At 48.3% G+C, this 26,531-nt stretch overlaps 1 protein-coding gene across 1 annotated transcript in view; it reads right to left on the reverse strand.

Moving 5' to 3' along the window:
• Positions 1-22,694, reverse strand: part of KIF13B (kinesin family member 13B) — a 205,660-nt gene extending 182,966 nt beyond the window's left edge. The window contains exons 1-2 of the mRNA XM_073673434.1: positions 22,548-22,694; positions 4,200-4,293 (exon numbers count right to left, since the gene is read on the reverse strand). Coding sequence (XP_073529535.1) covers positions 4,200-4,293; positions 22,548-22,602 — 149 coding nt within the window. The 5' untranslated portion in view covers positions 22,603-22,694. The remainder of the gene's footprint in view (positions 1-4,199; positions 4,294-22,547) is intronic.
• Between the last annotated feature and the right edge of the window lie 3,837 nt (positions 22,695-26,531).

The following is a 26,531-nucleotide window of genomic DNA, read 5'->3' on the forward strand; positions in this document are numbered from 1 at the left end:
TTAACTTTTTGATGATATTTTAATTTAGTGAGATGCACCTGTATGTACTCCGTTACTGCACCAGCAGAATAGTGAGTGCAGCTCTGGAGGGCAATTTAGGATGTAACTAAACATGCATGACCACTTCCTGCCAGTAATCTCAGACTAAGAAGGTCCACAAACCATGTGTCTGACTTATTATGAAAAGTGGGGGCGCAGTTACTTTCTCAGGCTAGGTTCACATTTGTACATTACAATGCACTTACTGTGAACTGCAAAACACAGCACTCGTATACTAAAATGGACAAGATGTACGTATAAAATGTTTTGTCTGGTTTATATTGTTTTGTGGGTTTTTCTGGAGACATATATAAAATAAAAAGAAATTGTCCTTGTTTTTTGGGCTAAATGAAACTATGGAAGACAGATTTTCCTGTCGTTGTCAGGAAAAACTAAGAATAAAAGAAAAACAAAACAAAAAAAAAAGGAGTACATAGGCATAGATGTGTGGGTCACATACGTTCAAAGTATACATTTTTTACGTCGTCATATGTGCAATGTGAGCCTTCCCTGTTCTCATAGTGGAGATACACAGATCAGCACTGGACAGAATTGTATCAATCCTCTGGGGAGGAAACAGTCCGGACAGCTTGTTACAATGTATCATTATAGCTAAGGATCTGTAAGTATCACAGAGCTCTGGACAAGAACCAAAAGGTTTCTGCACACTGACAGCAAGCAGATATCCTGAGAATAAGAAATTGAAACACAAAGTAAATCAGAAAGTTGCAGATCTTTTCATTAGATAATAATTTTGGTTCCAGTTGCCCAGGCGAGCAGAGCAGCGGGGGTATGTGGACATTACATAGGTGCTGAGTGAGGCATCACTGGGGGTCCGCTAGGATCAGGGGGGAGCAGCCTTTAGCTCTCTGGTTTTGCAGTATGTCGCGGCTCTGGGGGCTCTCCATGCCCTCGGGAAGACAAACGCATCCACAAAGGAGCAACAGATTCTATCACCCCCAATAAAATCTGACAAAAAGAGGGCAGCTGCCACCTTAATCTAGGTCAAATTCCTTGCCAGCCTACGGCCTGGCAGCCAGCGTGTGAGCTCATCGGGCCGCACGCTCCATCTGCCTATATTATAATTACCTTATGTACGGCGGATGCCTCCGTACAGCGAGCACCAAATTACCGAGCCAAGCATGTATGTCGTCGCCATGTCAGACCCAGGATCTTACCGCAAGCTGAAGGGACGGCACGGATTTTGAAAAATACGTCAATTTTACCCCCTAATTAGAAGGGGGCACTTACTTATGACAGAAAAAAGGTATTTTTTTTGTTGTTTTTTTTTTTTAAAGCTAGGATGGCTGCAGCCCTCTCAAGGCAGACTGAGGCTTCCTAATGCATTTCGGCTGTAGCCCTCTCCAGGCAGACTGAGGCTTCCTAATGCATTTCGGCCATAACCCTCTCCGGGCAGACTGAGGCTTCCTAATGCATTTCGGCCATAGCCCTCTCCAGGCAGACTGAGGCTTCCTAATGCATTTCGGCCGTAGCCCTCTCCAGGCAGACTGAGGCTTCCTAATGCATTTCTGCCGTAGCCCTCTCCGGGCAGACTGAGGCTTCCTAATGCATTTCGGCCATAGCCCTCTCCAGGCAGACTGAGGCTTCCTAATGCATTTCGGCCGTAGCCCTCTCCCGGCAGACTGAGGCTTCCTAATGCATTTCTGCCGTAGCCCTCTCCGGGCAGACTGAGGCTTCCTAATGCATTTCGGCCATAGCCCTCTCCAGGCAGACTGAGGCTTCCTAATGCATTTCGGCCGTAGCCCTCTCCCGGCAGACTGAGGCTTCCTAATGCATTTCTGCCGTAGCCCTCTCCGGGCAGACTGAGGCTTCCTAATGCATTTCGGCCGTAGCCCTCTCCGGGCAGACTGAGGCTTCCTAATGCATTTCGGCCGTAGCCCTCTCCGGGCAGACTGAGGCTTCCTAATGCATTTCGGCCGTAGCCCTCTCCGGGCAGACTGAGGCTTCCTAATGCATTTCGGCCGTAGCCCTCTCCAAGCAGACTGAGGCTTCCCAATGTATTTCGGCCGTAGCCCTCTCCAGGCAGACTGAGGCTTCCTAATGCATTTCGGCCGTAGCCCTCTCCAGGCAGACTGAGGCTTCCTAATGCATTTCGGCCGTAGCCCCCTCCAGGCAGACTGAGGCTTCCTAATGCATTTCGGCCGAAACCCTCTCTGGACAAACTGAGGCGTCCTAATGCATTTCGGCTGTAGTCCTCTCCAAGCAGACTGAGGCTTCCTAATGCATTTCGGCCATAGCCCTCTCCAGGCAGACTGAGGCTTCCTAATGTGTTTCGGCCGTAGCCTTCTCCAGTGAGACTGAGGCTTCCTAATGTGTTTCGGCTGTAGCCTTCTCCAGTGAGACTGAGGCTTCCTAATGCATTTTGGCCGCAGCTCTCTCCGGGCAGACAGGATTCCTAATGTTTTTCGGCGGCAGCCCTTTCCGGGCAGACTGAGGCTTCCTGATGTTTTTCTGCTGCAGCCCTCTCCGGGCAGACTGAGGCTTCCTGATGTTTTTCTGCTGCAGCCCTCTCCGGGCAGACTGAGGCTTCCTGATGTTTTTCTGCTGCAGCCCTCTCCGGGCAGACTGAGGCTTCCTGATGTTTTTCTGCTGCAGCCCTCTCCGGGCAGACTGAGGCTTCCTGATGTAAAACATGGGCATGGATGGCAGCCTAGAAGAGAAAGGGTTTTATCGCCTAATCTAGCCATCGCCGACAATGAATAATCACCATTAGTCACGACTAAATACGGCAGCAAAAAAGCACGCTGGCAGCACGAGCGAACCTCGGAAGAATCTGCCTGTGTCCCGCCCGGCTGTGCCCACATACCAGACCGCACGTGTGGTCTACAAACATTATAAGTGGTGTATTAAATAACAGACTCAGCACTGCTATATCTAGTCAGGGTGGAGGAGGGGGATTCAGAGATGCTCCTTTTGGATCACATCACATTTGGACCACTTAGTGGCCATGTGGCGATCACATGGTGTCAGACAGATACTTATGATCTGCGCAGAACCTATAATTAAGTTGCTCTTCCTTAAAGGGGTTATCTATCCCAGGAAAACCACATCAACAATTAATAAGACAGGTTATAAATGTATGATCGGTGGGGGTCTGACAGCTGGATCCTGCACCAATGTGAAGAACGTGAATAGAGCTGTGGACATGCGCACTATTGCTCCATTCACATAAGGGGCCTGTTCTTATGATCGATGAGGTCCCAGAGGTCAAACCCCTATAGATCAAGCATCCACAGTGTAAATGTAGTTGGTGGGATAGACCTTTTAAGTTCCTAATCCACCCAAAATAACTGCTTACTCAGATGCCCGTTTGCAATGTGAGACAAGCTTCTTCTAGATATCTCTGGTGGTGGCAAGGATAGAAGATGAGGCCTATTGAAATGCCGATATGCCTGATCCTTCTCTGTTGCTCCCCATAGTTGCCACATCCTGCTCATATTGGCAGCTTCAGACTACGTAGGACACAAAGTTACAAGTTTGTTGTTCACACAGCTGAAGGCTTTGTTACTATGTATTATATTAGTATGTAGACACTCAGGAGAAGAGATTGTGCTGCTGACGAGTTTATCTCCTAGATCTCCGGCCGTACTGGTGCATTGTAACAGACCTTCAGCTGAAGAAGCAGGAGTAGACTCAGGAAGGCAATGAAAGCAAGCAGAGATTCGGAAAATGTTGAGAAACCAAAAACACAATTGGCCAGATTCATTCCTGCATTTGTGCTTGGTTTATATTGAGTTTTCAGTTTATTTTGCATTTTCATCTCTCAAAGTAACTTTATGAGTTTTTTTGCCAACGTGGACGAGTCATCATTTGAGAAGTTTAGAAAAGTTTGGCTCAAATGTGCCCCAGTCCTCCCCAACCCTGGACTCGTTTTCTGAACGACTGAAACTTTGCAGTAATTTTTGACACATTTTAGCAGAATATGACACTTTTGCACTAAAAAAAATGTTGCAAAAACAGGTTAAAATACTGAAATTAAGAGCATTTTGCACAAAATTCATGAACCGCGTGCCCCACTTTGCGGATTTTGGCAGGAAAAAAAAAAAAAAAACAGTACGAATAAAATTAAATAAATTGCCAATGATGAATCAGTTGCAAAGGTTGGAAATACTGGACGGCTCCAGGAGAAGGTCACCTACCTGGCATCCCCTTTGGATAGGTTGGTGTTGGAGGGGTAAAGGACGACTTGATCTTTTTCCACGTCGACGACGCATTTTGTGTGAAGGTCGAATTCTGTCAAAAGAAACCCGGCAGCGTTAGAGCAGAGTACAGAAGACTGCCGGCAGTATTATAACAGCACACAATAGTAACGCAGGGGCGCCGCAGCACGACAGAAGTCTGACAGCTACAACGAGGTTCAGCTCAGAGCAACTCATCCTCACCTGGTCCAGCTCACACAGCTGATGGGCTTGTCACAATGTGTCAGTCCTTGTAAGATCTGGTTCTAATCTGCAGATTTTGGCATTTGTATCCGCTTCTATGACAATCCTTATCCAATGTGTCTGGCGAGTGAGTACTCGGCCCGCATCGACCTGACATTTTGGGGTCAGACGTCTCGTGCCTCAGCAGCTACGTCCCTGTTATCGGCCTCAGGGTCCGTCCCTCTATATCTGGAGCCCCCCTGAGAGCTCATTATATGGGATAAGAGGCCCGTTATCTGTGAGCTATATATACACAAGTGACTGGTCCAGGGGGTCTACTGAGCTCCCACCACTGACAAGTCGCCATCATCTCCGCAGAGCTCCAGAACACTTCCCAGGTGACGGCAGACAAACTCTTTAAGACGTCCGCCCTTTCCTTTCATCTAGATCAACCATTCGCTGCACAGTTCACCCATATTAGATCGAATATTCATCATTTCTATTTGAAAAACAGAAAATCAGAGAAATTAATTCTGCATCGAGTCAGATTGGTTGCTGGGGAATGTGCCGCATATATACAACCGTATATATATAGGGGTACGATATCTGCTACACTGGATACGCAGCAATCGGTGACTAAGAAATATTGGGAGTGAGTTTGTAAAACTAAATTAGATTTCACAAAATTGGAAAAAAATCCCTTTAATAGAGCAATAAATAGAAAACATTTAAAATACTAAAAAGGGATATCCCAGCTGTTAAAGAGACATTACCATATTGGACATGGCCACAGGAATGCCTAAAACATTTTGGCACACATGGAAGGGTGCGTTTACTTCTATGGACATTGGAAAAAGCCCCGCAGGCATGGCCACCTCTCCGGTCACATCGACCACAAGACAGGAGCCAGGACAAAGCCACGCAGGCATGGCCACCTCTCCGGTCACATCGACCACAAGACAGGAGCCAGGAGAAAGCCACGCAGGCATGGCCACCTCTCCGGTCACATCGACCACAGGACAGGAGCCAGGAGAAAGCCACACAGGCATGGCCACCTCTCCGGTCACATCGACCACATGACAGGAGCCAGGAGAAAGCCACACAGGCATGGCCACCTCTCCGGTCACATCGACCACATGACAGGAGCCAGGAGAAAGCCACACAGGCATGGCCACCTCTCCGGTCACATCGGCCATAAGACAGACGCCAGGAGAAAGCCACACAGGCATGGCCACCTCTCCAGTCACATCGACCACAAGACAGAGGCAAGGACAAAGCCACGCAGGCATGGCCACCTCTCCGGTCACATCGACCACAAGACAGGCGCATGGAGAAAGCCACACAGGCATGGCCACCTCTCCGGTCACATCGACCACAGGACAGGAGCCAGGAGAAAGCCACACAAGCATGGCCACCTCTCCAGTCACATCGACCACAAGACAGGCGCATGGAGAAAGCCACACAGGCATGGCCACCTCTCCGGTCACATCGACCACAAGACAGGAGTAAGGACATAGCCACGCAGGCATGGCCACCTCTCCAGTCACATCGACCACAAGACAGGAGTAAGGACATAGCCACGCAGGCATGGCCACCTCTCCAGTCACATCGATCACAAGTCAGGGGCATGGAGAAAGCCAAGAAGGAATGGCCACCTCTCCAGTCACATCGGCCATAAGACAGCCGCCAGGAGAAAGCCCCGCAGCCATCGCCACCTCTCTGTTCACACTGACAATGAGACAAGCACCAGGAGACAGGTGCAAGCCCCAGAGGTGAACAATTATGTTTTGCATATGTTGTAAAGCTCGGATATGGGAGTACTTCCATTAGTCAACTATCCATAGATAAATGTTTGGTCAGTAAAGTAAAGTAGAGGTCCAATCTGTGGGGACCCCAACAATCATTAAAATGGAAGGGGGCTCTAGTCAGCCACTTTACATCAGCACAAGGAAGAGGAGTTATGGAGAAAGTCATAGACGGGTGGAGGACAACACAAGATATGAAGCTGCCGACCCATCAGAGAGCGGACAAAGGGCCAACAGGAAGTCCGGTGTCCTAGACAGCACACGACTGTATGCAGCGAGGTACACAGGCAGCTCCGGAATATGATAGTAAAGCCACGAGGTGATCAAAGTTCAGGCTTCAGAAGTAAAGAGCCAGGACGGACCTCCCACCACCAGGGAAAGAGACAACACCGGGCGGTGATCTGCCGGGGATCTGGAGACCTGCCCACAACCAGTCACAGAATTCCACATATACGCCACACAATCAGAAGAAGTGTCCGAAAAAAAAAAAAATATATATATATATATATATATATATATATATATATATATATATATATATATATATATATATATATATATATATATATATATATATATATATATATATATATATATATATCTCCCATAAGGATCTCAGCAAAGGAAAGACGAGCAGGAAACATCAGTATGAATTACGCACCCACGACCACTTTATAAGAAGAGTGCGGCCACCAGTCCTAGTGATGGAGCCTTAAAGGGATTTACCATATTATGCAAATAAAACTTTAAGGGGTTGTCCAGGATGGACATATTCCTTATGGATAGGTCATCAATAAGGAGATATTGTGCAAAGTTTCTAAAAAATACTTTACCCCGATTCATTGTTGCCGTTTCTCCACTTTTCCAGAGTAATTGTCTCCTTTTAAGTGTCTTCAGCACATGTACCTTATTCGCTCTACATTTTACATCACTTTAGTCGTTTTTTTCTTTACTTTGCTTACCCAGATGCTTTAGACTGATTCACTTTAACCAAATTTTGCATTTTTTTTTTTTTTTTTTTGCTGCATCTTACTCCAGTCCCCGCCTGGAGTAAGATTTGTGCATCTGCTGTTGATGTGTTTAGCTCACAGAGCAAGCATTGTCTGCCTTGGACACGACTGTAGCTATTGAAAGCAAGACCAGACACGGTCAGGATTGCTGCCTCTGAATGGAAACCAGCGGACATCTTGTAAATAGGGATGAATTGAAACACAAAATACATTAGAAAATTAAACACCTTTTAGTTTAAAACATCAATGATTGGCTGCAGCGGTCACATGCCCGAGAATCAAGGACATCATCACTGGAGATGGAAGTGAAAACCAGCAGGGGAGCTGGGAAGTGTCAGGGGCAGGGGCACTGCAGGATAAAGAAGGCGAGTTATAGCTTTGTTACGTTAGACAATTCTGAACTGTTTTGAAACTAATTTTGCCCGTCTGGACGATCCCTTTAAGCCATTCTGTGGGCAGAGAACGGTCACTGGGTGGGTCTCAGAAGTAGAGAAGCGTTCGCTCTGCGGTGGGCTGAGGGCACAATGACATTTGTTCATAGGGAGGCGCAGGCGGAGGCGCCCTGAGGACGGGCTTAATTAGCCGCCGCTCTCCTGCATCCGCCGTCGCGTCCCATTAACAATCCAAGATGCAGAATTAAGATTGTCCTGGACTATTAATCTAAGGGAAGATGAAAGGAAGCAGAGGACCCCTGCCCAGGGTCTCCAAATGAGGGCATGTCAACAATTTGCTTTTCACTTCCCCTCCATGGGGTAATTGATGATTACAATACTGCACGTCTGTAGTGTGATCAAGATAATGGACAATTGGGAGGAGTCACTAGAACGTTCAAGTCAATGGACTAGTGTGAAGTGGATCTCCATGTGACACCAGGTCCAGTTTGATGGATTACTTACTATATTCTTTTTGTATTGTGTCTATCGCCCGGATCAGGGTTTGGCAGTTCCACTTCCGGTCCTCAGTGCAGTGTGAAGGAGGCTGGCTGATCGCTTCAGCAACTAACCAGCCCCCTTCTATCTTTGTGACAGAGAATGGGGCTGGCCATTGCTCATTTTAGCAGTTGATGTATTTGCTGAGACACGGAAGGGGCCTGGCCATTGCTAATTTCAGCTGATAAGCCAGCCTCCTTCTGTCAATGAATCTCCTGAAAAGGAAGGGGCCTGGCTTAGCCACTGGAAACCAAGCATCCCTCTTGACACTACATGATGATCTGCGGACACATGAAGCTCTCTCTCTTGTATCGAGAACTAGAGGATAGGACTGTCCCAACTGGGGGTACATCTTGTGGGGGAGGGATGAAGTTTACGCTTTTTTGATCAAAAACAGTGTTCACCAAGTCCCCTATGTTATTTATATGTACTATTAATATTTACTTACAGCAGGGTATATGCTCATATTTTTTCTATCTTAGGTTTTGTCCGTTAAATGGCCAGTGTGAACATGCTCCTATACGTTGCATGTAGACCAACTTATAGTCCGGCTCATTTTTTTTTGGTTTTGCTGTAGTTTTTTGTGCTTTGTGTAGCCTCCTTTTTTGAGCTAGGCATTTTCTCTATAACGCTTCCCACGGCCAGGTGTCTGACCTGCCAGACCCCGATCCTGCTCTGCCCCCATATACATTGAGGTAGTCTGAGACAAGGTAAGCTATTAATAGTAGAGATAGGACCATCCCAATCGGGGTACACCTTGTCGCGGTGGGATGGCTTTTATGCTTTTTTTTTTTTTTTTTTTTTTTTTTTTAAATCAAAAACAGTTTACTAACTCCCCTAATTTTTTTTTTCCAAGAAGGTGGATTTCTTCTTTAATTCTAAATCTGTGCAGGAGATCTGACAAAAATAAAAAAATGGATCCCAGACCCCTTGAACAATACAGTAAGTCCCCCGATTCATCCATGGACAGGTACTACCAGGCACAACACGTACAGTCCGCAGACTGTATATATGGTATATACATAGGACAGTGCCTGATTCTCATCACCATTAGTCATCCAGATCTGACAGGCAGAAAAATAAGTAAAAAACAAACATTTAAACGGTTCTTTCCTGCAGGTATTGACCCGGCACCTGACCACGGCGCCTGCAGAACCAGCAGAAAAGCCTCAGATTGCTGGAAATGAGCGCAGCGATGGAGGTGGGACCCATCTTCCCCCTCCGATGGTCCGTGCATGGTTGCTGGATCTACTCCCCCCCCCACCCCACCCGAATAATCACTCTACATAAGCACAAGAATCAATGGAGAAACGGAGCTGATAATATCGGGATCTTGCCTACAATTATCTCAGATTGCATTCTACTGTTCCCTGTTATCTGCCACATAAAGCCATCATCCAATATAGACAGAAAACAAAAGTATAACTGATTATTTCAAGTGAATGTATACAAGGAGTCATAGACTAGGTTGGTAAAGCAACAAAACCAGACAGGACTCACCTGTGAGACCCCATCCAGGCATTACACTGAGAAGGTGAGACCCCCCCCCACCGAGGTTTATGACCCCATATTACTACTATGTCCCGAGATAAACCCTATAATGAACACTTCATGCTCGGCTCATAAATAAACATGGGATGAAAACACTTGTATGAAGGGAAAACAGATCTGGCTTCCCTCCACGCTCACATCCCCTGGTGTTACGAGACCTAATGAATCGTGATCCCTTCTCTAAATGCAAAGTCGCCTCCGGCCACTTCCTCACCCCCCCCAAGTATAAAGCCGGGACTGTTCTATAGAAGAGAGGAGGAAGCACAGAAAGACAATCCAGACATTAATGACGGGCGCACATCTCCAAGATGGTCCGACACAGACACATCTACATCCAAATCAGATCCGGCTATAACCATCACCTTGTAACAGAGGGGGCAGTATTCTAGTAGTTATATTCTTGTACATAGGGGGCAGTATTCTAGTAGTTATATTCTTGTACATAGGGGGCAGTATTCTAGTAGTTATATTCTTGTACATAGGGGGCAGTATTCTAGTAGTTATATTCTTGTACATAGGGGACAGTATTATAGTAGTTATATTCTTGTACATAGGGGGCAGTATTATAGTAGTTATATTCTTGCACATAGGAGCAGTATTATAGTAGTTCTATTCTTGTACATAGGGGCAGTATTATAGCAGTTATATTTTTGCACATAGGGGCAGTATTATAGTAGTTATATTCTTGTACATAGGAGCAGTATTATAGTATATTCTTGTACATAGGGGGCAGTATTATAGTAGTTATATTCTTGTACATAGGAGCAGTATTATAGTATATTCTTGTACATAGGGGGCAGTATTATAGTAGTTATATTCTTGTACATAGGAGCAGTATTATAGTAGTAATAGTCTTGTACATAGGGGGCAGTATTATAGTAGTTATATTCTTGTACACGGGCAGTATTATAGTAGTTATATTCTTGTACACAGGGGGCAGTATTGTAGTAGTTATATTCTTGTACATAGGGGGCAGTATTATAGTAGTTATATTCTTGTACATAGGAGCAGTATTATAGTAGTTATATTCTTGTACATAGGGGCAGTATTATAGTAGTTATATTCTTGTACATAGGAGCAGTATTATAGTAGTTCTATTCTTGTACATAGGGGCAGTATTATAGTAGTTCTATTCTTGTACATAGGAGCAGTATTATAGTAGTTCTATTCTTGTACATAGGAGCAGTATTATAGTAGTTCTATTCTTGTACAATTACTTTTTCCCCCCATATCTGTGTAGCTTTAGGCTTTTCCTTATGAGCTACAAGATTTATAAAGCATTTCAGGTGATGAGATGTACATCGGTGACTGGGTAACTCTGTACATTAGTGATACATACCAGGACGTGTTTGGACATGGAGCGTGCCTGTAATACTATGCAGAATAAATCTAATCAAAAAATTAATTTTGTTTACCTTACAAAAAAATATATAGATTGTAGGATATGCTGAAAGCTGCAGGGGGCGCTAATACATCCAGGACCATGTTTTTCAGCCTCAGCATCACTGCATCGGCCATGTTATCTGGAAACATTATAGTCACAGGGCAACAATGTAACAGTGTGATGTATATGTAGCAATCAGAGATGACAAACACTTTGCACTTTGATAAGGATAATGGCACAGCACATTTCCAAGAGGAATAACAGAGGAACGACAAGCTTTGTGCGCCCGTGGTCATTTGGTGGGAGCATAGGGGAACCGCAGGGAAGTGGAGACACAGGTACGGTGTAGAAGTGAGAAGTTTCCAGGAAACTCCACGCTGCCCGCTGACTGTTCCCTTCTGTTATTTTCGGCCTTTCTTGTTTGACCAACAGCTCTGGAGTTTTTTGTAACAACATCTGACATCAGTGGAGAAGAGCGAGCCGTAATAACTAGTCACAGTCCGGGGTAAATACTCATTAAAGGTTTATAAGGAGCGGCGTCAGGTAAGTCATTGGATCTGCACTTAGAGGTGACTGGTGGCGTCCAAAAATAGGAGCCAGCGTCTGACCTTGTGCGGTGTCACAGTCATGTCATCTCTGGTGACCATGGTCTTCTCCACAGTTAGCCAAGAGCTGAAGAACTTACACATTAACTCTTTCACGCTTCCACTCTACAAAAGAAGTGACGAAGTGAAAACCATCAACAAGCAGGTTAGCTGTAATTTTGGCTCTACAACCAAAAAAGGGCGCCGGGGCTCCTCTGGCCTAATGGCAGCCCCTATATCTCTTATACTTGGTTATAATCCTATTATGGAGGAGGGGGCAGAGCGAAGGCCTCGGCCTTCACTCCGGATAACTTCTCCTGAGTCTCAGAAACTCTAAAATTCTTTAATACCTCAAAGAAGAGGGCGCCAGGGCTCCTCTGGGCCTCGCGGCAGAAGAGGGCGCCGGGGTTCCTCCGGGCCTCGCGGCAGAAGAGGGCGCCGGGGCTCCTCCGGGCCTCGCGGCAGAAGAGGGCGCCGGGGCTCCTCCGGGCCTCGCGGCAGAAGAGGGCGCCGGGGCTCCTCCGGGCCTCGCGGCAGCCCCTATATCTCTAATATTTGGTTATAATCCTGTTATGAAGCAGGGGGCACAGCGGAGGCCTCGGACTTAACTCTGGATAACTTCTCCTGAGCCTCAGAAACGCTCTAAAATTATAGAAAACCTCAAAAAACTTTATCCAGACAGCTGCTGATAAAGAAGAATTGTAGACTATGAGAAAATGATTATCTTTTTCTCAAACACAATGCTACACGTCTGATTGTCTGTCACATGCCCCATGTCATGAGAGTCTGATAACAGAAAACAATTGTAGAGGATCTCAAAAAGATTAGTGTTCTCGAAAATACAATGCAATATAAAAGTGATACATAAGACATAGGCTGATAACAGGGAACAATAGATCACACTACACCAGAATAGCCAGTCTAGACCAGACCACAGTCTAGCTGCTCACCATTATCATGGCCTGTATTCCCAGTTTGGAGACTGGTTTTCATAATCGGCCTTTATTCCGAAGCTCCTGGTTACGATTGGATGGATTTCAGGAAGTAGTCACTACTACTCCCATCAGATTATCAACAAAAACTGGGTGAATAGCTACATGGCCGATCTTATAAACCCCCAAATAGCGGTCGCCCAGCTTTCCTGTCTATGTGCAGGTCATTCAGATTCAGCGCAGGCAGCCACACAGCCATTCCCAGGGCGCAGGCAGCCACACAGCCATTCCCAGGGCGCAGGCAGCCACACAGCCATTCCCAGGGCGCAGGCAGCCACACAGCCATTCCCAGGGCGCAGGCAGCCACACAGCCATTCCCAGGGCGCAGGCAGCCACACAGCCATTCCCAGGGCGCAGGCAGCCACACAGCCATTCCCAGGGCGCAGGCAGCCACACAGCCATTCCCAGGGCGCAGGCAGCATTATTATAAGGGGGAGGGGGGGGCAGTAGTTATGGATGATTTAGTCAGGATGATGGAGGGTGTAATTGGCGGCTTCTTTCCTGAGTCGTCCGGACCCTTTCATGTGGATTCTCGCTCCACCTTGTGACTTACGATGACTGACGGCTGATTCACAGGTGGAGCCACAGTTATGGGTGTGATCGGCTAATAGGCTTTATGAGAGGAGTCACCGTACACTACCTGTAATACACTGTCCCGGGACAGCGAGCTGCCGAGCCGGGTATCTAAGCCCAGCATGAGTGATGCAGTCTGCTGAGCTGTGCATCTAAGCCTTCTATGTGTGATACAGTCTGCTGTACATAATCCTACCATCTGTGATACTGACTGAGCTGTGTATCTCATCCTATCGTGTGACAGTGTCTGCTTCTGTATCTAATCCTTCCATGTGTGATACTGTCTGCTGAGCTATGCATCTAATCCCGTCCTGTGATACTGTCCGCTGAGCACTGTATCTAATCTCGCCCTATGTGATCCAGTCTACGGTGCTGTGATAAGTGGATACCAGCTGTGATTCTGGAGGACGTTATTCCTCGGTGGACTGCAGACTTCCCGTTTTCTGCAGCTACTGACAGCTGTGGCTGATAACACAGAACAGTAGAGCTTGGAGAATGAGTCCAATCTGGATCACAGCTCTCTCCCATTACACATGTGTTTTGGGTTTGTAGCTGAGCGGATCGCACCACCCTCCGGGCTCCTCCATCAGATCTGGACGCATCTCACCAATTCCCAGAATTTCTTCTTTTATGTCGCTGAGAGGCGTCCATACCAGGGGGGGGCGACTCCTGAATATAACGGGGGGCACAGGGAGCAGTCACACCCCAAACATATCCCAATCACATCAAGACACCAGCGAGTTATTACAGATTTTGCACTAGGACCCAGATATTCCCATCATACAAGTGTCTATGGTGTCCGTCCGCAGGATACACCGTACATGCTGGACAGGTGCGGGTCCTAGGATAGGGCCCCCTGTGCTGCCTGGGGAGTTGCCCACCACGTCCGTGCAGAAGAGGATACAGTGGGGAGAGTAAGTATTTCATCCACTGACGATTTTGTAAGTTTTCCCACCTACAAAGAATGGAGAGGTCTGTAATTTTTATCGTAGGTCACTTCACCTGTGAGAGACAGAATCTAAACAAAATCCAGAAAATCCCATTGTATGATTTTTACAGAATTAATTTGCATTTTATTACATGAAAACTATTTGATCACCGACCAACCAGCAAGAATTGTGTCTCTCACAGACCTGTTAGTTTTTCTTTAGGAAGCCTCCTACTCTGCACTCATTACCTGTATTAATTGCACCTGTTTGAACTCGTTACCTGTATACAAGACACCTGTCCACACACTCAATCAATCACAATCCAACCTCTCCACCATGGCCAAGACCAAAGAGCTGGCTAAGGCTACCAGGGACAAAATTGTAGACCTGCACAAGGCTGAGATGGGCTACAGGACAACAGGCAAGCAGCTTGGTGAGAAGGCAACAACTGTTGGCGCAATTATTAGAAAATGTTAGAAACACAAGATGACTGTCAATCTTCCTCGGTCTGAGTCTCCATGCAGAATCTCGCCTCGTGGGGTAAGGATGATTCTGAGAAAGGTCAGGGATCAGCCCAGAACTACCCAGGAGGACCTGGTCAATGACCTGAAGATAGCTGGGGCCACAGGCTCAAACATTACCGTTAGTAATACACTACGCCGTCATGGATTAAAATCCTGCAGGGCACGCAAGGTTCCCCTGCTCACGCCAGCACATGTCCAGGCCCGTTTGAAGTTTGACCAACTGGATGATCCAGAGGAGGCATGGGAGAAGGTCATGTGGTCAGAGGAGACCAAAATAGAACTTTTTGGTATCAACTCCACTTGCCGTGTTTGGAGGAAAAAGGATGAGTACAACCTCAAGAACACCGTTCCAACCATGAAGCACGGTGGGGGGGAAACATCATACTTTGGGGGTGCTTTTCTGCAAAGTGGACAGGACGACTGCACTGTATTGAAGGGAGGATGGATGAGGTCTTGTATGGCGAGATGTTGGCCAACAACCTCCTTTCCCTCAGTAAGAGAATTGAAGATGGGTCGTGGCTGCGTCTTCCAGCATGACAGTGACCCAAAACACACAACCAGGGCAACTAAGGAGTGGCTCCGTAAGAAGCATTTCAAGGTCCTGGAGCGGCCTATCCAGTCTCCAGACCTGAACCCAATAGAAAATCTTTCGAGGGAGCTGAAAATCAATATTGCCCAGCGACAGCCCCGAAACCTGAAAGATCTGGAGAAGATCTGTATGGAGGAGGGGGCCAAAATCCCTGCTGCAGTGTGCGCAAACCTGGTTAACAACTAAAGGAGATGTCTGACGTCTGTGATTGCAAACAAAGATTTCTGGACCAAATATTAAGTTCTGTTGTTCTCATGGATCAAATATTTAATTAGCATTTTCTTGCTGAAATAAGCATGTAAAAGTCATACAATGTGATTTCAGGTTTTTATTTTTAGATTCTGTCTCTCACAGGTTAAGTGTATCTATGATAAAAATTACAGATCTCTCCATTCTTTGTAGGTGGAAAACTTGTACAATCACCATGGTATCAAATACTTACTTTCCCCAATGTATATAACATCAGCCACGTACAGAAGCTATGGGACAGATTGAGTCACAGAGTCACCCGGGCGTCACAGAAATGCACAGCCCCTTCCCTTTCCTCCTCGCAATGAAGACACATGGCATCCTGGAATACAGTGCCCTGAGGGACGTCTAAATCAAGAGCCCTGCCAGTCTACACCCAGCCAAGCTATACCAGGGTCACCCAGATTACCCTTAGCTCTCAAGTGCCACATCTCAATTGTCCTGTGAGCTCAATGCCAGGAGAGTTGCTGCGAGCCACTAAACATTTCAGAGAGCAAAGCGACTGCGTGTAACGTCACAGGAGTCAGGGTTAGAGGTCCCTTCTGTGAACACTTCCATGCGTATGTTGGGCACAACCCGCTAACCATCTTTTTTTTTTTTTTTTTTTTTTTTTTTTTTTTTTTAGCTGTCAGCTCCAAAAATTAATAAAGTGCTTAGAATTTGGGAAGCTCAGAAATGATTGCAGGGATTCCCCAATAAGTAATCACATGGAGAAATCCTGATTGCACCGGAGTTTCCCTTTAAGTACAGGATTGCACTATTCACTGACCACAAAAAAAACCATCCAAACCGCAGTGAGGATCTCGCAGGCGTCTGACACCCCCCATATACTGCGACCTTCCCATATGTTTGTATGGGACAAACATGTCAGAAAGAGTGATGGGAGAATGGGGGAGGCTGGGATCTGTCAGCAGGGTTGGGTGGTGGATCTGATTTCTGTGTATGGTCTGTATTGATTTTAGGTTGGGGTGCGGCACAATAGGCAGGTGACTTTTTGTTCCTCTCCTAGGAGTTTCCCTAAAGTCCCTTGGTAAAAGTCTCTACTACGGCCGGTTCATTAAGGGCGAGTCCCATAAGACCCCTTTAAAACGAGCGTCTAGTATTGAGCAAAGGTGCATATGTGCTTTCTCCACCCCATTCATTGTCTATGGGACTGTGGGAGACCAGGGCTCCGATCTATTCTCTGGGGGGTCTGGACATGGGACAACGCTCTACTGCAGGAATACCCCTTTAATGCCTATGACAGTGCTAAGTACAGTGCCTGTAGGGGGCACTATACGCCCTGTATTACAAAACAGATGGTAAATCCCACAATGGACCTCGGTCATTGAAGATCATTTGGCTACATACGATCTATACCAGCCTCCCGCCATCAGAGGTGCCCAGTGACCATGCAGTGCGCAGCGGTACTACCGTGATCTGGTCTTGCATCAATCCTTTCCTAATGTGGCCCCCGGGGGTCCGCTGCCACAATACACAACCATCAGCCACGTCCTCGGGGGTGGAAGGAGGGCAGTGTTCATGCTCGGTGACATTTGCACAGGTTGCAGGCAGCATGGCGGCTGCTCCACTACGACATGACCTGCCACTGACACCATGTCAGTTACGTTGTGTAACACACAAGGGGTTAAACAGCTCCGAAACTTTCTAGCACATTTGTCCTTTCAAGATCTCGGCTTGTTGTCAGTAAATGGAAAACTTTCTTCTTTATATCCTGAAGCTGAAAACCCAACAAGTTGTCACAATTGTGTCCAGTCTACACAGCTCTCCTCCTGGGCTGAGAATCTGCTACAATGTATCAGCGCAGGTAACATGTATCACTGCACCAGTGTAACAATATGCCCCTGCAGCCAACCTAAAGGGGGGGCCGTTTATACTCTCTTATCTGCCCTTAAGACGGGTCATTACGACCGACCTATGGGACTTTTGTTCATCTTCTCGTACGATCGCGCCGTTTTATTAGGGACGACTCAATCTGTGACGATCAATGGAAGAAACCTCCGCATAATGATACTTAGTGAGGGTCCTGCAGCTGGGTGGGGGCTGGGGATGGGATGATGAGAGCACTTGTCATCAGTATAAACCTCATTGAGTCATTAACCCTCGCATGTCATGCTGTGGGGCAGCATCTGAATGGTCGCCATTGTCAGACACCGCTGAGCTCATGGGGAGTCGCCGACAATACAGGCAGCTGATGAGACGAGCGGACGGTGACACTTATTAGTCACCTCATCGGCCGGGGACACTGCCAAAGCTGGTTACAGAGCAAAGATCACTGCCAAAGCTGCAGTACCACTCCTAGCCTCTATCCATGGAGGGGGCGCTGTAAGTATCCAGCTTCTCTGGTGGCAGTACCAGCCTCATCCTCTATATATGGAGGGGGCACTGTATATGACCACTCTCCTCCGCTTCCCTTGTGGCAGTACCAGCCTCATCCTCTATATATGGAGGGGGCATTGTATATGACCACTCTCCTCCACTTCCCTTGTGGCAGTACCAGTCTCATCCTCTATATATGGAGGGGGCGCTGGATGTGACCACTCTCCTCTGCTTCCCTTGTGGCAGTACCAGTCTCATCCTCTATATATGTAGGGGGCGCTGTATGTGACCACCCACAGTTTCTCTGGTCGCAGTACCTCTCCTACCCATTATGTACAGAGGGGGCACTGTATGTGACCCCTCTCCACAGCTCATCTGGTGGCAGTACCAGCCTCATCCTCTATATATGGAGGGGACGCAGTATGTGACCACTCAACAGCTTACCTGGTGGCAGTACCTCTCCTATCCATTATGTACAGAGGGGGCACTGCATGTGCCCTCTATCCACTTAATCCTTTCTGTATGGGGGGGGGTTCTGACTTCCTTCCCCTTGCAGATCAGCTGGCCATAGGGGTTGCCCCCCTCCCCCCATTCTTGCTCATCAGGCACAGCGCCACACATTTATTAGTGCCCGTCCCTGGTACTGCAGCTCAGTCTCATTCTCTTGAGGACGGCACTGATCTGAGCTGCGGTACCATGCACGGCCGGGGAGTCATTCTTCACCATCCTCTCTGCTAGCTGTCAGTGAATGGAAACCTCCAGAGGCGGATGTAGTCCTGCAGACTGGTACAACGCCATGGACAGGACTCAATTCACTGACAGCAAGAGGAAGTCTTAAAAATGGCGAGGAATGGAAACAAAGTATATGAGAAAGTCACGGAAGACTGAAAGGACGAATACATTTCTACTTCTGCTGCCCGGTAATGGGTTAATGAACACAATGCTGCCATATACAACTACTCCCATTATCCTGGGGTAGGTAAAAGCATTACCAGGTCCATATTAACACCCGGTGCAAAATTATGTCACAGCTCAGATTCCTGACTTATGGCCACAATCACACCCAATGTAACATGAAAAAATACCGCTGCATTAAAAATCAGGAAACTAATGTCAATCAGATTGAAGGCATCATGGAGATTCTTGTCATTCTTCACAGCACATCCAGACAATGAGCTGATAACAGAGAACAATGGCTGCTATTCAATGCACAGCAGCAGGGCGAGAGGATACGCTTCAAGCGCGCTGTCCTTTAATGCGGGTCGGAGTCAATCATCTACAGATCGCCCAGAGCACGACATTAGGGAACGTTCTCCGCAGATTGCAGTAAAACTGGTCTACAGTGGCATGTAAAAGTCTGTGCACCCCTGGTCAAAATTATTGTTATTGTGAACAGTTAAGCAAGCTGAAGATGAAATGATCTCTAAAAGGCCTAAAGTTACAGATGACACATTTCCTTTGTATTTTAGGCAAAAAAAATATATACATGTTTTGATCTTTTACATTTTAAAAATTACAAAAAGGAAAATGATTTGATGCAAAAGTTTGGGCACCCTGAATGGTTAGTACCTAGTAGCGCCCCCATTTGCAAGTATCACAGCTTGTAAACTCTTTTTGCAGCCAGACAAGAGTCTTTCAATTCCTGTTTGAGGGATTTTCATCCATTCATCCTTGGAGAATTCTTCCAGTTCTGTGAGATTCCTGGGCCGTCTTGCATGCGCTGCTATTCTGAGGTCTAGACACAGATTTTCAATGATGTTCAGATCTGGGGACTGTGAGGGAAATAGTAAAACCTTGAGCTTGCGCCTTTTGAGGTCGTCTATTGTGGATTTTGATGACTGTTTAGGATCATTATCCATTTGTAGAAGCCATCCTCTTTTCAACAGGTGTTATTTTTGCATCAAGAATTTGTTGAAATTTCATTGAATCCATTCTTCCCCCTACCTGTGAAATGTTCCCCGTGCCATTGGCTGCAACAAAACCCCAAAGCATAATTGATCCACCCCCATGCTTAATGGTTGGCGGGATGTACTTTTCCTGAAATTCTGTGCCCTTTTTTCTCCACACATACCTTTGATCATTGTGGCCAAAGAGATCTATTCTAACCTCATCGGTCCACAGGACTTGTTTCCCAAATGCTTCAGGCTTGTTTAGATGTTCTTTTGCTACTTCTGACACTGAATTTTATGGTGAAGACGCAGGAGAGGTTTTCTTCTTATAGCCTTCTCCTGCTTTGTGGCCTCCACCATTTTCAGTGCTCGGCAGCTGCTTAGAAGACTCCATGGCCGCTGTTTTTTGGCACAAGGTTAGAGGAGGCTGGGTTATTATAAAGCCGGAAATTGGCATCACCAGCCTTTCCTAACGATAACAGTGAACAAGCCATATCCCTAACAGGCTAATTAAGGTCCTCAAACCTTGGTCAAAGTTATCTGAGCACAAATCTCCAAAGGTGCCCAAACTTTTGCATCGGCCCATTTTCTTTTTTGTAATTTTTAAAATATAAAAAATGAAAATATATTTTTTGCCTAAAATACAAAGGAAATGTGTCATCTGTAACTTTAGGCCTTTTAGAGATCATTTCATCTTCAACTTGATGAACTGTTCACAATAACAGGAATTTTGACCAGGGGTGCACAAACTTTTACATGCCACTGTATGTGTGAGGAGGATGGAGATAGTAGTGATCATTAAAAGCCTCGCCGACGTCATCCCCGAGCGTCCCCATACAGGGGGCCGTCGCCGCCGCCGTCATCCCCGAGCGTCCCCATACAGGGGGCCGTCGCCGCCGCCGTCATCCCCGAGCGTCCCCATACAGGGGGCCGCCGCCGCCGCCATCCCCGAGCGTCCCCATACAGGGGGCCGTCGCCGCCGCCGACGTCATCCCCGAGCGTCCCCATACAGGGGGCCGCCGCCGACGCCATCCCCGAGCGTCCCCATACAGGGGGCCGTCGCCGCCGCCGACGCCATCCCCGAGCGTCCCCATACAGGGGGCCGTCGCCGACGACGTCATCCCCGAGCGTCCCCATACAGGGGGCCGTCGCCGACGACGTCATCCCCGAGCGTCCCCATACAGGGGGCCGTCGCCGACGACGTCATCCCCGAGCGTCCCCATACAGGGGGCCGTCGCCGACGACGTCATCCCCGAGCGTCCCCATACAGGGGGCCGTCGCCGACGACGTCATCCCCGAGCGTCCCCATACAGGGGGCCGTCGCCGACGACGTCATCCCCGAGCGTCCCCATACAGGGGGCCGTCGCAGACGTCATCCCCGAGCGTCCCCATACAGGGGGCCGTCGCAGACGTCATCCCCGAGCGTCCCCATACAGGGGGCCGTCGCCGACGTCATCCCCGAGCGTCCCCATACAGGGGGCCGTCGCCGCCGACATCCCCGAGCGTCCCCATACAGGGGGCCGTCGCCGCCGACATCCCCGAGCGTCCCCATACAGGGGGCCGTCGCCGCCGACATCCCCGAGCGTCCCCATACAGGGGGCCGTCGCCGACGTCATCCCCGAGCGTCCCCATACAGGGGGCCGTCGCCGACGTCATCCCCGAGCGTCCCCATACAGGGGGCCGTCGCCGACGTCATCCCCGAGCGTCCCCATACAGGGGGCCGTCGCCGACGTCATCCCCGAGCGTCCCCATACAGGGGGCCGTCGCCGACGTCATCCCCGAGCGTCCCCATACAGGGGGCCGTCGCCGACGACATCCCCGAGCGTCCCCATACAGGGGGCCGTCGCCGACATCCCCGAGCGTCCCCATACAGGGGGCCGTCGCCGACATCCCCGAGCGTCCCCATACAGGGGGCCGTCGCCGACATCCCCGAGCGTCCCCATACAGGGGGCCGTCGCCGACATCCCCGAGCGTCCCCATACAGGGGGCCGTCGCCGACATCCCCGAGCGTCCCCATACAGGGGGCCGTCGCCGACATCCCCGAGCGTCACCATACAGGGGGCCGTCGCCGACATCCCCGAGCGTCACCATACAGGGGGCCGTCGCCGACATCCCCGAGCGTCACCATACAGGGGGCCGTCGCCGACATCCCCGAGCGTCACCATACAGGGGGCCGTCGCCGACATCCCCGAGCGTCACCATACAGGGGGCCGTCGCCGACATCCCCGAGCGTCACCATACAGGGGGCCGTCGCCGACATCCCCGAGCGTCACCATACAGGGGGCCGTCGCCGACATCCCCGAGCGTCACCATACAGGGGGCCGTCACCGACATCCCCGAGCGTCACCATACAGGGGGCCGTCACCGACATCCCCGAGCGTCACCGACATCCCCGAGCGTCACCATACAGGGGGCCGTCACCGACATCCCCGAGCGTCACCATACAGGGGGCCGTCACCGACATCCCCGAGCGTCACCATACAGGGGGCCGTCACCGACATCCCCGAGCGTCACCATACAGGGGGCCGTCACCGACATCCCCGAGCGTCACCATACAGGGGGCCGTCACCGACATCCCCGAGCGTCACCATACAGGGGGCCGTCACCGACATCCCCGAGCGTCACCATACAGGGGGCCGGCAGTCGCCACACAGGGGGCCGTCACGAGTGTCACTATGCCGGTGCTGTCAGTCACTCGGGCACCGGCTGCCTCTCTGGGCAGTGCCTGGCACTGTCACCTCGGAGTTGGCAGCACTCTCCCCCCGCACACATGAGGCGGACTCCGACCTCGCCACTCACCTCGCTTGTTCATCGGCCGGATCCGCACGGCCACCTTCACCTTGGAGTCGCTCATCCTGCGCTCTGCGAACTCCCAGGACCTGCCCGGACCCCGCCGGCTTCCGTCTCACGGCGAGATGGGCGGGCACCGAGGGGCGGGGCTCGGGAGGCGCTACGTCATGACGTAAAATGTTAAAGAACGCCGGTCTCGAATCACGTGCGGCGGTGGCTTCATCACCATGGAGACAGAACAGCTCGGCTTCTTTCTTGTCGTCCAGTGCAGTGATACATAGAGCGAAGGAATCAGCTATGTGTATGACTAGAGCGGCTGCCCTTATCCAATCAATGGGCTGCTTTAATTTTTTTCATCTAAAAAGCTTTAATGTGATTGGTTGGTGTGATTATAAGCAACACGACTGGAGCGCATCAACCAATCACGTGGCTGCTTTAATTTTTTTAGAATCTGAAACGAAAGCTGTGGTGTGATTGGTTGCGATGCTTTCCAAGAAGACTCTGCCTATAAGAACCAATCACAGAACTGCTTCTTCTAATCTGAAATGAAAGCTGTTATGTAATTGGATGGCATGATTGCAAGTCTTACTGGAGTGTGTCAACCAATCACGTGGCTGTTTTTTAGTTTGTGACCTGAGATTAAAACTGTGATGTGATTGGTTGATATGGGCATATTGCTAGTCTGGTTACCCATGGCAACCAATAGTTGTAAGTAAAATACATTGCATTTACTTACAGCTATGGCCGATTACACACACATATATATATATATATATATACACACACACACGGCAGTATAAAAAATACATGGGGGTGCCTTATATGTGGGCACAACTTCCCCCTAAAAAAGTGCAACAAAAGGTGATAAAAGTACTGCAAGACAATGTCAGTTCGCCGCGCAAAACAAATAAGCACATTATATGGTAAAATGACCGGGGTCTTTCAAAAGGACAACTTTTCTCGCAAATAACAAACTCTCATACATAAAAAATAGTTATGGCTCTTGGGAGAAGCCGAGGGAAATATGGAAAGAGAAAAAAACAAAAAATTGGGAAATTAGAGCCACTTGTGCGCAGCATTGAAAAACTGTGGAGTGCGGCTGCCCCCTGCAGGTCTCTGTGTGTTACTGCAGGGTAATGGAAGACCGTGGAGTAACGAAAGGTCAAAACTATTCTTCACCAGATCAATACGTGGAGCATGAGGTTATCATTATCTTAAAACTTACGGCTCGAGATGAAAAATATTCTCCGTTGCTCATGAAATGCGCAGGGAGCTGGTAAGGATTAAATAATAATGGCGCCTTATGGCTCCCTACATTGACATCATAATAATATGTCCCCAGGGCCACTTTACAGGTAATGGACGCCTCTCCCTCTCCCCATCACTGGTATTTGCACTATTAAGAAGAACAACGGAATTGAGGGTAAACTGATTAAATTTGCTGATGACACAAAGCTAGGAGGGATAGCTAATACTAGAGAAGAGAGAGAGAGGATTCAAAAAGACCTAAATAAACTGGAGCAGTGGGCAGCAACCAACAGAATGGTTTTTAACAGGGAAAAATGCAAAGTACTACATCTGGGCAATAAAAATGAAAAAAGCATATACAGAATGGGAGGAATAGAGCTGAGCAACAGTACATGTGAAAAAGACTTAGGTATACTAATAGATCATAGACTGAACATGAGTCAACAGTGTGATGCAGCAGCGAAAAAGGCAAATACAATTCTGGGATGTATTAACAGAAGCATACAGTCTAGATCACGTGAAGTCATTATCGGTCTTTACTCCTCTTTGGTCAGACCTCATCTGGAATACTGTGTACAGTTTTGGGCACCACATTTTAAAAAAGACATCGACAAACTGGAGCAAGTTCAGAGAAGAGTGACCAGAATGGTGACTGGTCTGCAAACCATGTCCTATGAGGAACGGTTGCAGGATTTGGGAATGTTTAGCTTGCAAAAAAGAAGACTGAGAGGAGACTTAATAGCTGTCTACAAATATGTCAAGGGCTGTCACATTGTACAAGGATCATCTTTATTCTCATTTTCACAAGGAAAGACTAGAAGCAATGGGATGAAACTGAATGGGAGGAGACACAGATTAGATATTAGAAAAAACTTTTTGACAGTGAGGTGATCAATGAGTGGAACAGGCGGCCATGAGAGGTGGTGAGTTCCCCTTCAATGGAAGTCTTCACACAGAGGCTGGACAGACATGAGAGGGTTTAGTGAATCCTGCAATGAGCAGGGGGTTGGACACGATGACCCAGGAGGTCCCCTCCAACTCTACCATTCTATGATTCTAACGCATTTCACAACTGAGCAGCGTACGATGGCGGCACTATTGGGGATATTGTGGTCGCGTCTTGATTGTGCAGCTGTCTAAATACAATGCCTGAATAATAGAACAATGAAGGACAAACATAATGCTGCCATATAGTACCTCTGTAATAATGCACACATACTACCACAGCAGAGGGATGTTGTAGTGTAGGGGCCGCCTGTGATGGGAGCTCTTAAAGGGGTTATCCAGCACTCTATCTTTTTGCATGAGTAGGAGAGAGGTGCTGATAAGCTGGGGTCTCTTGCTGCTCGCCGGGCATCATGCATGTGGCCGGTGTTGTACAGGCGTCCTATTCTAGATACCTGCCACAATAGCTTCACAAGACCTACCATATACCGAGACATGACCTGCCATATACTGGGACAAGATCTGCCGTATACCGGGACAAGACCTGCAGTATACCGGAACAAGACCTGCCGAATACCGGGACAAGATCTGACGTATACCGGGACAAGACCTGCCGTATACCGGGACAAGACCTGCCGAATACCGGGACAAGATCTGACGTATACCGGGACAAGACCTGCCGTATACCGGGACAAGACCTGCCATATACCGGGACAAGACCTGTCATATACTGGGACAAGACCTGCTGTATACCGGGACAAGATCTGCCGTATACCAGGACAAGATCTGCCATATACCGGGACAAGACCTGCTGTATACCAGGACAAGATCTGCCACATACCGGGACAAGACCTGCTGTATACCAGGACAAGATCTGCCATATACCGGGACAAGACCTGTCATATACCAGAACAAGACCTGCTGTGTACCAGGACAAGACCTGCTGTGTATCAGCGCAAGACCTGTTGTATACCACGACAAAAGCTGCTGTGTACTGGGACAAGACCTGTCATATACCAGGACAAGATCTGTCGTATACCGAGACAAGACCTATCCTGCATCGGGACAAGAAAAGAAAAAAATTATTGCCAGCTCACCTTCAACGGTTCATGGAATGGAGCACGGATATGCATCCTGACAAGACGTATGACTAGTTCATAGAAGAGAAGGTATTCCAGCTCCGATAAAAACATTTCATTTATTCATATCAAAATATTAAAAATGACGATTTCATTCAAAGACAGGATCCATCAAATAAAGGGAAAAATTCAGGAGGAAAATTCTATCAGTTGATTCCATTAACCCACAAGACCTGTCGTATACCGGGAACACCCCACAAGATCTGCCTTTACCAAGAACACTCCACAAGACCTGACGCATAACGGGAACACCTCACAAGACCTGCCATACACCGGGAACATCCCACAAGACCTGCCATACACCGGGAACATCCAACAAGACCTGCTGTATACCAGGAGCACCCCACAAGACCTGCTGTATACTGGGAACACCTCACAAGATCTGCTGTATACGAGGAACACCACACAAGACCTGCCGTATATCGGGAACATCCTACAAGACCTGCGGTATACCGGGAACAGCCCACAAGACTTTCTATATTCTTGAAACACCTCACAAGGCCTGCTGTATACGAGGAACACCCCACAAGACCTGCCGTATACCGGGAACACCCTACAAGACCTTCCGTATACCGGGAACAGCCTACAAGACCTGCCATACACCGGGAACATCCCACAAGACCTGCTGTATACCAGGAGCACCCCACAAGACCTGCTGTAT

Source organism: Phyllobates terribilis, unplaced genomic scaffold (genome assembly GCF_046119375.1).
Source record: "Phyllobates terribilis strain yellow unplaced genomic scaffold, ASM4611937v1 Scaffold_3__8_contigs__length_932513732, whole genome shotgun sequence".
Classification (NCBI taxonomy): domain Eukaryota; kingdom Metazoa; phylum Chordata; class Amphibia; order Anura; family Dendrobatidae; genus Phyllobates; species Phyllobates terribilis.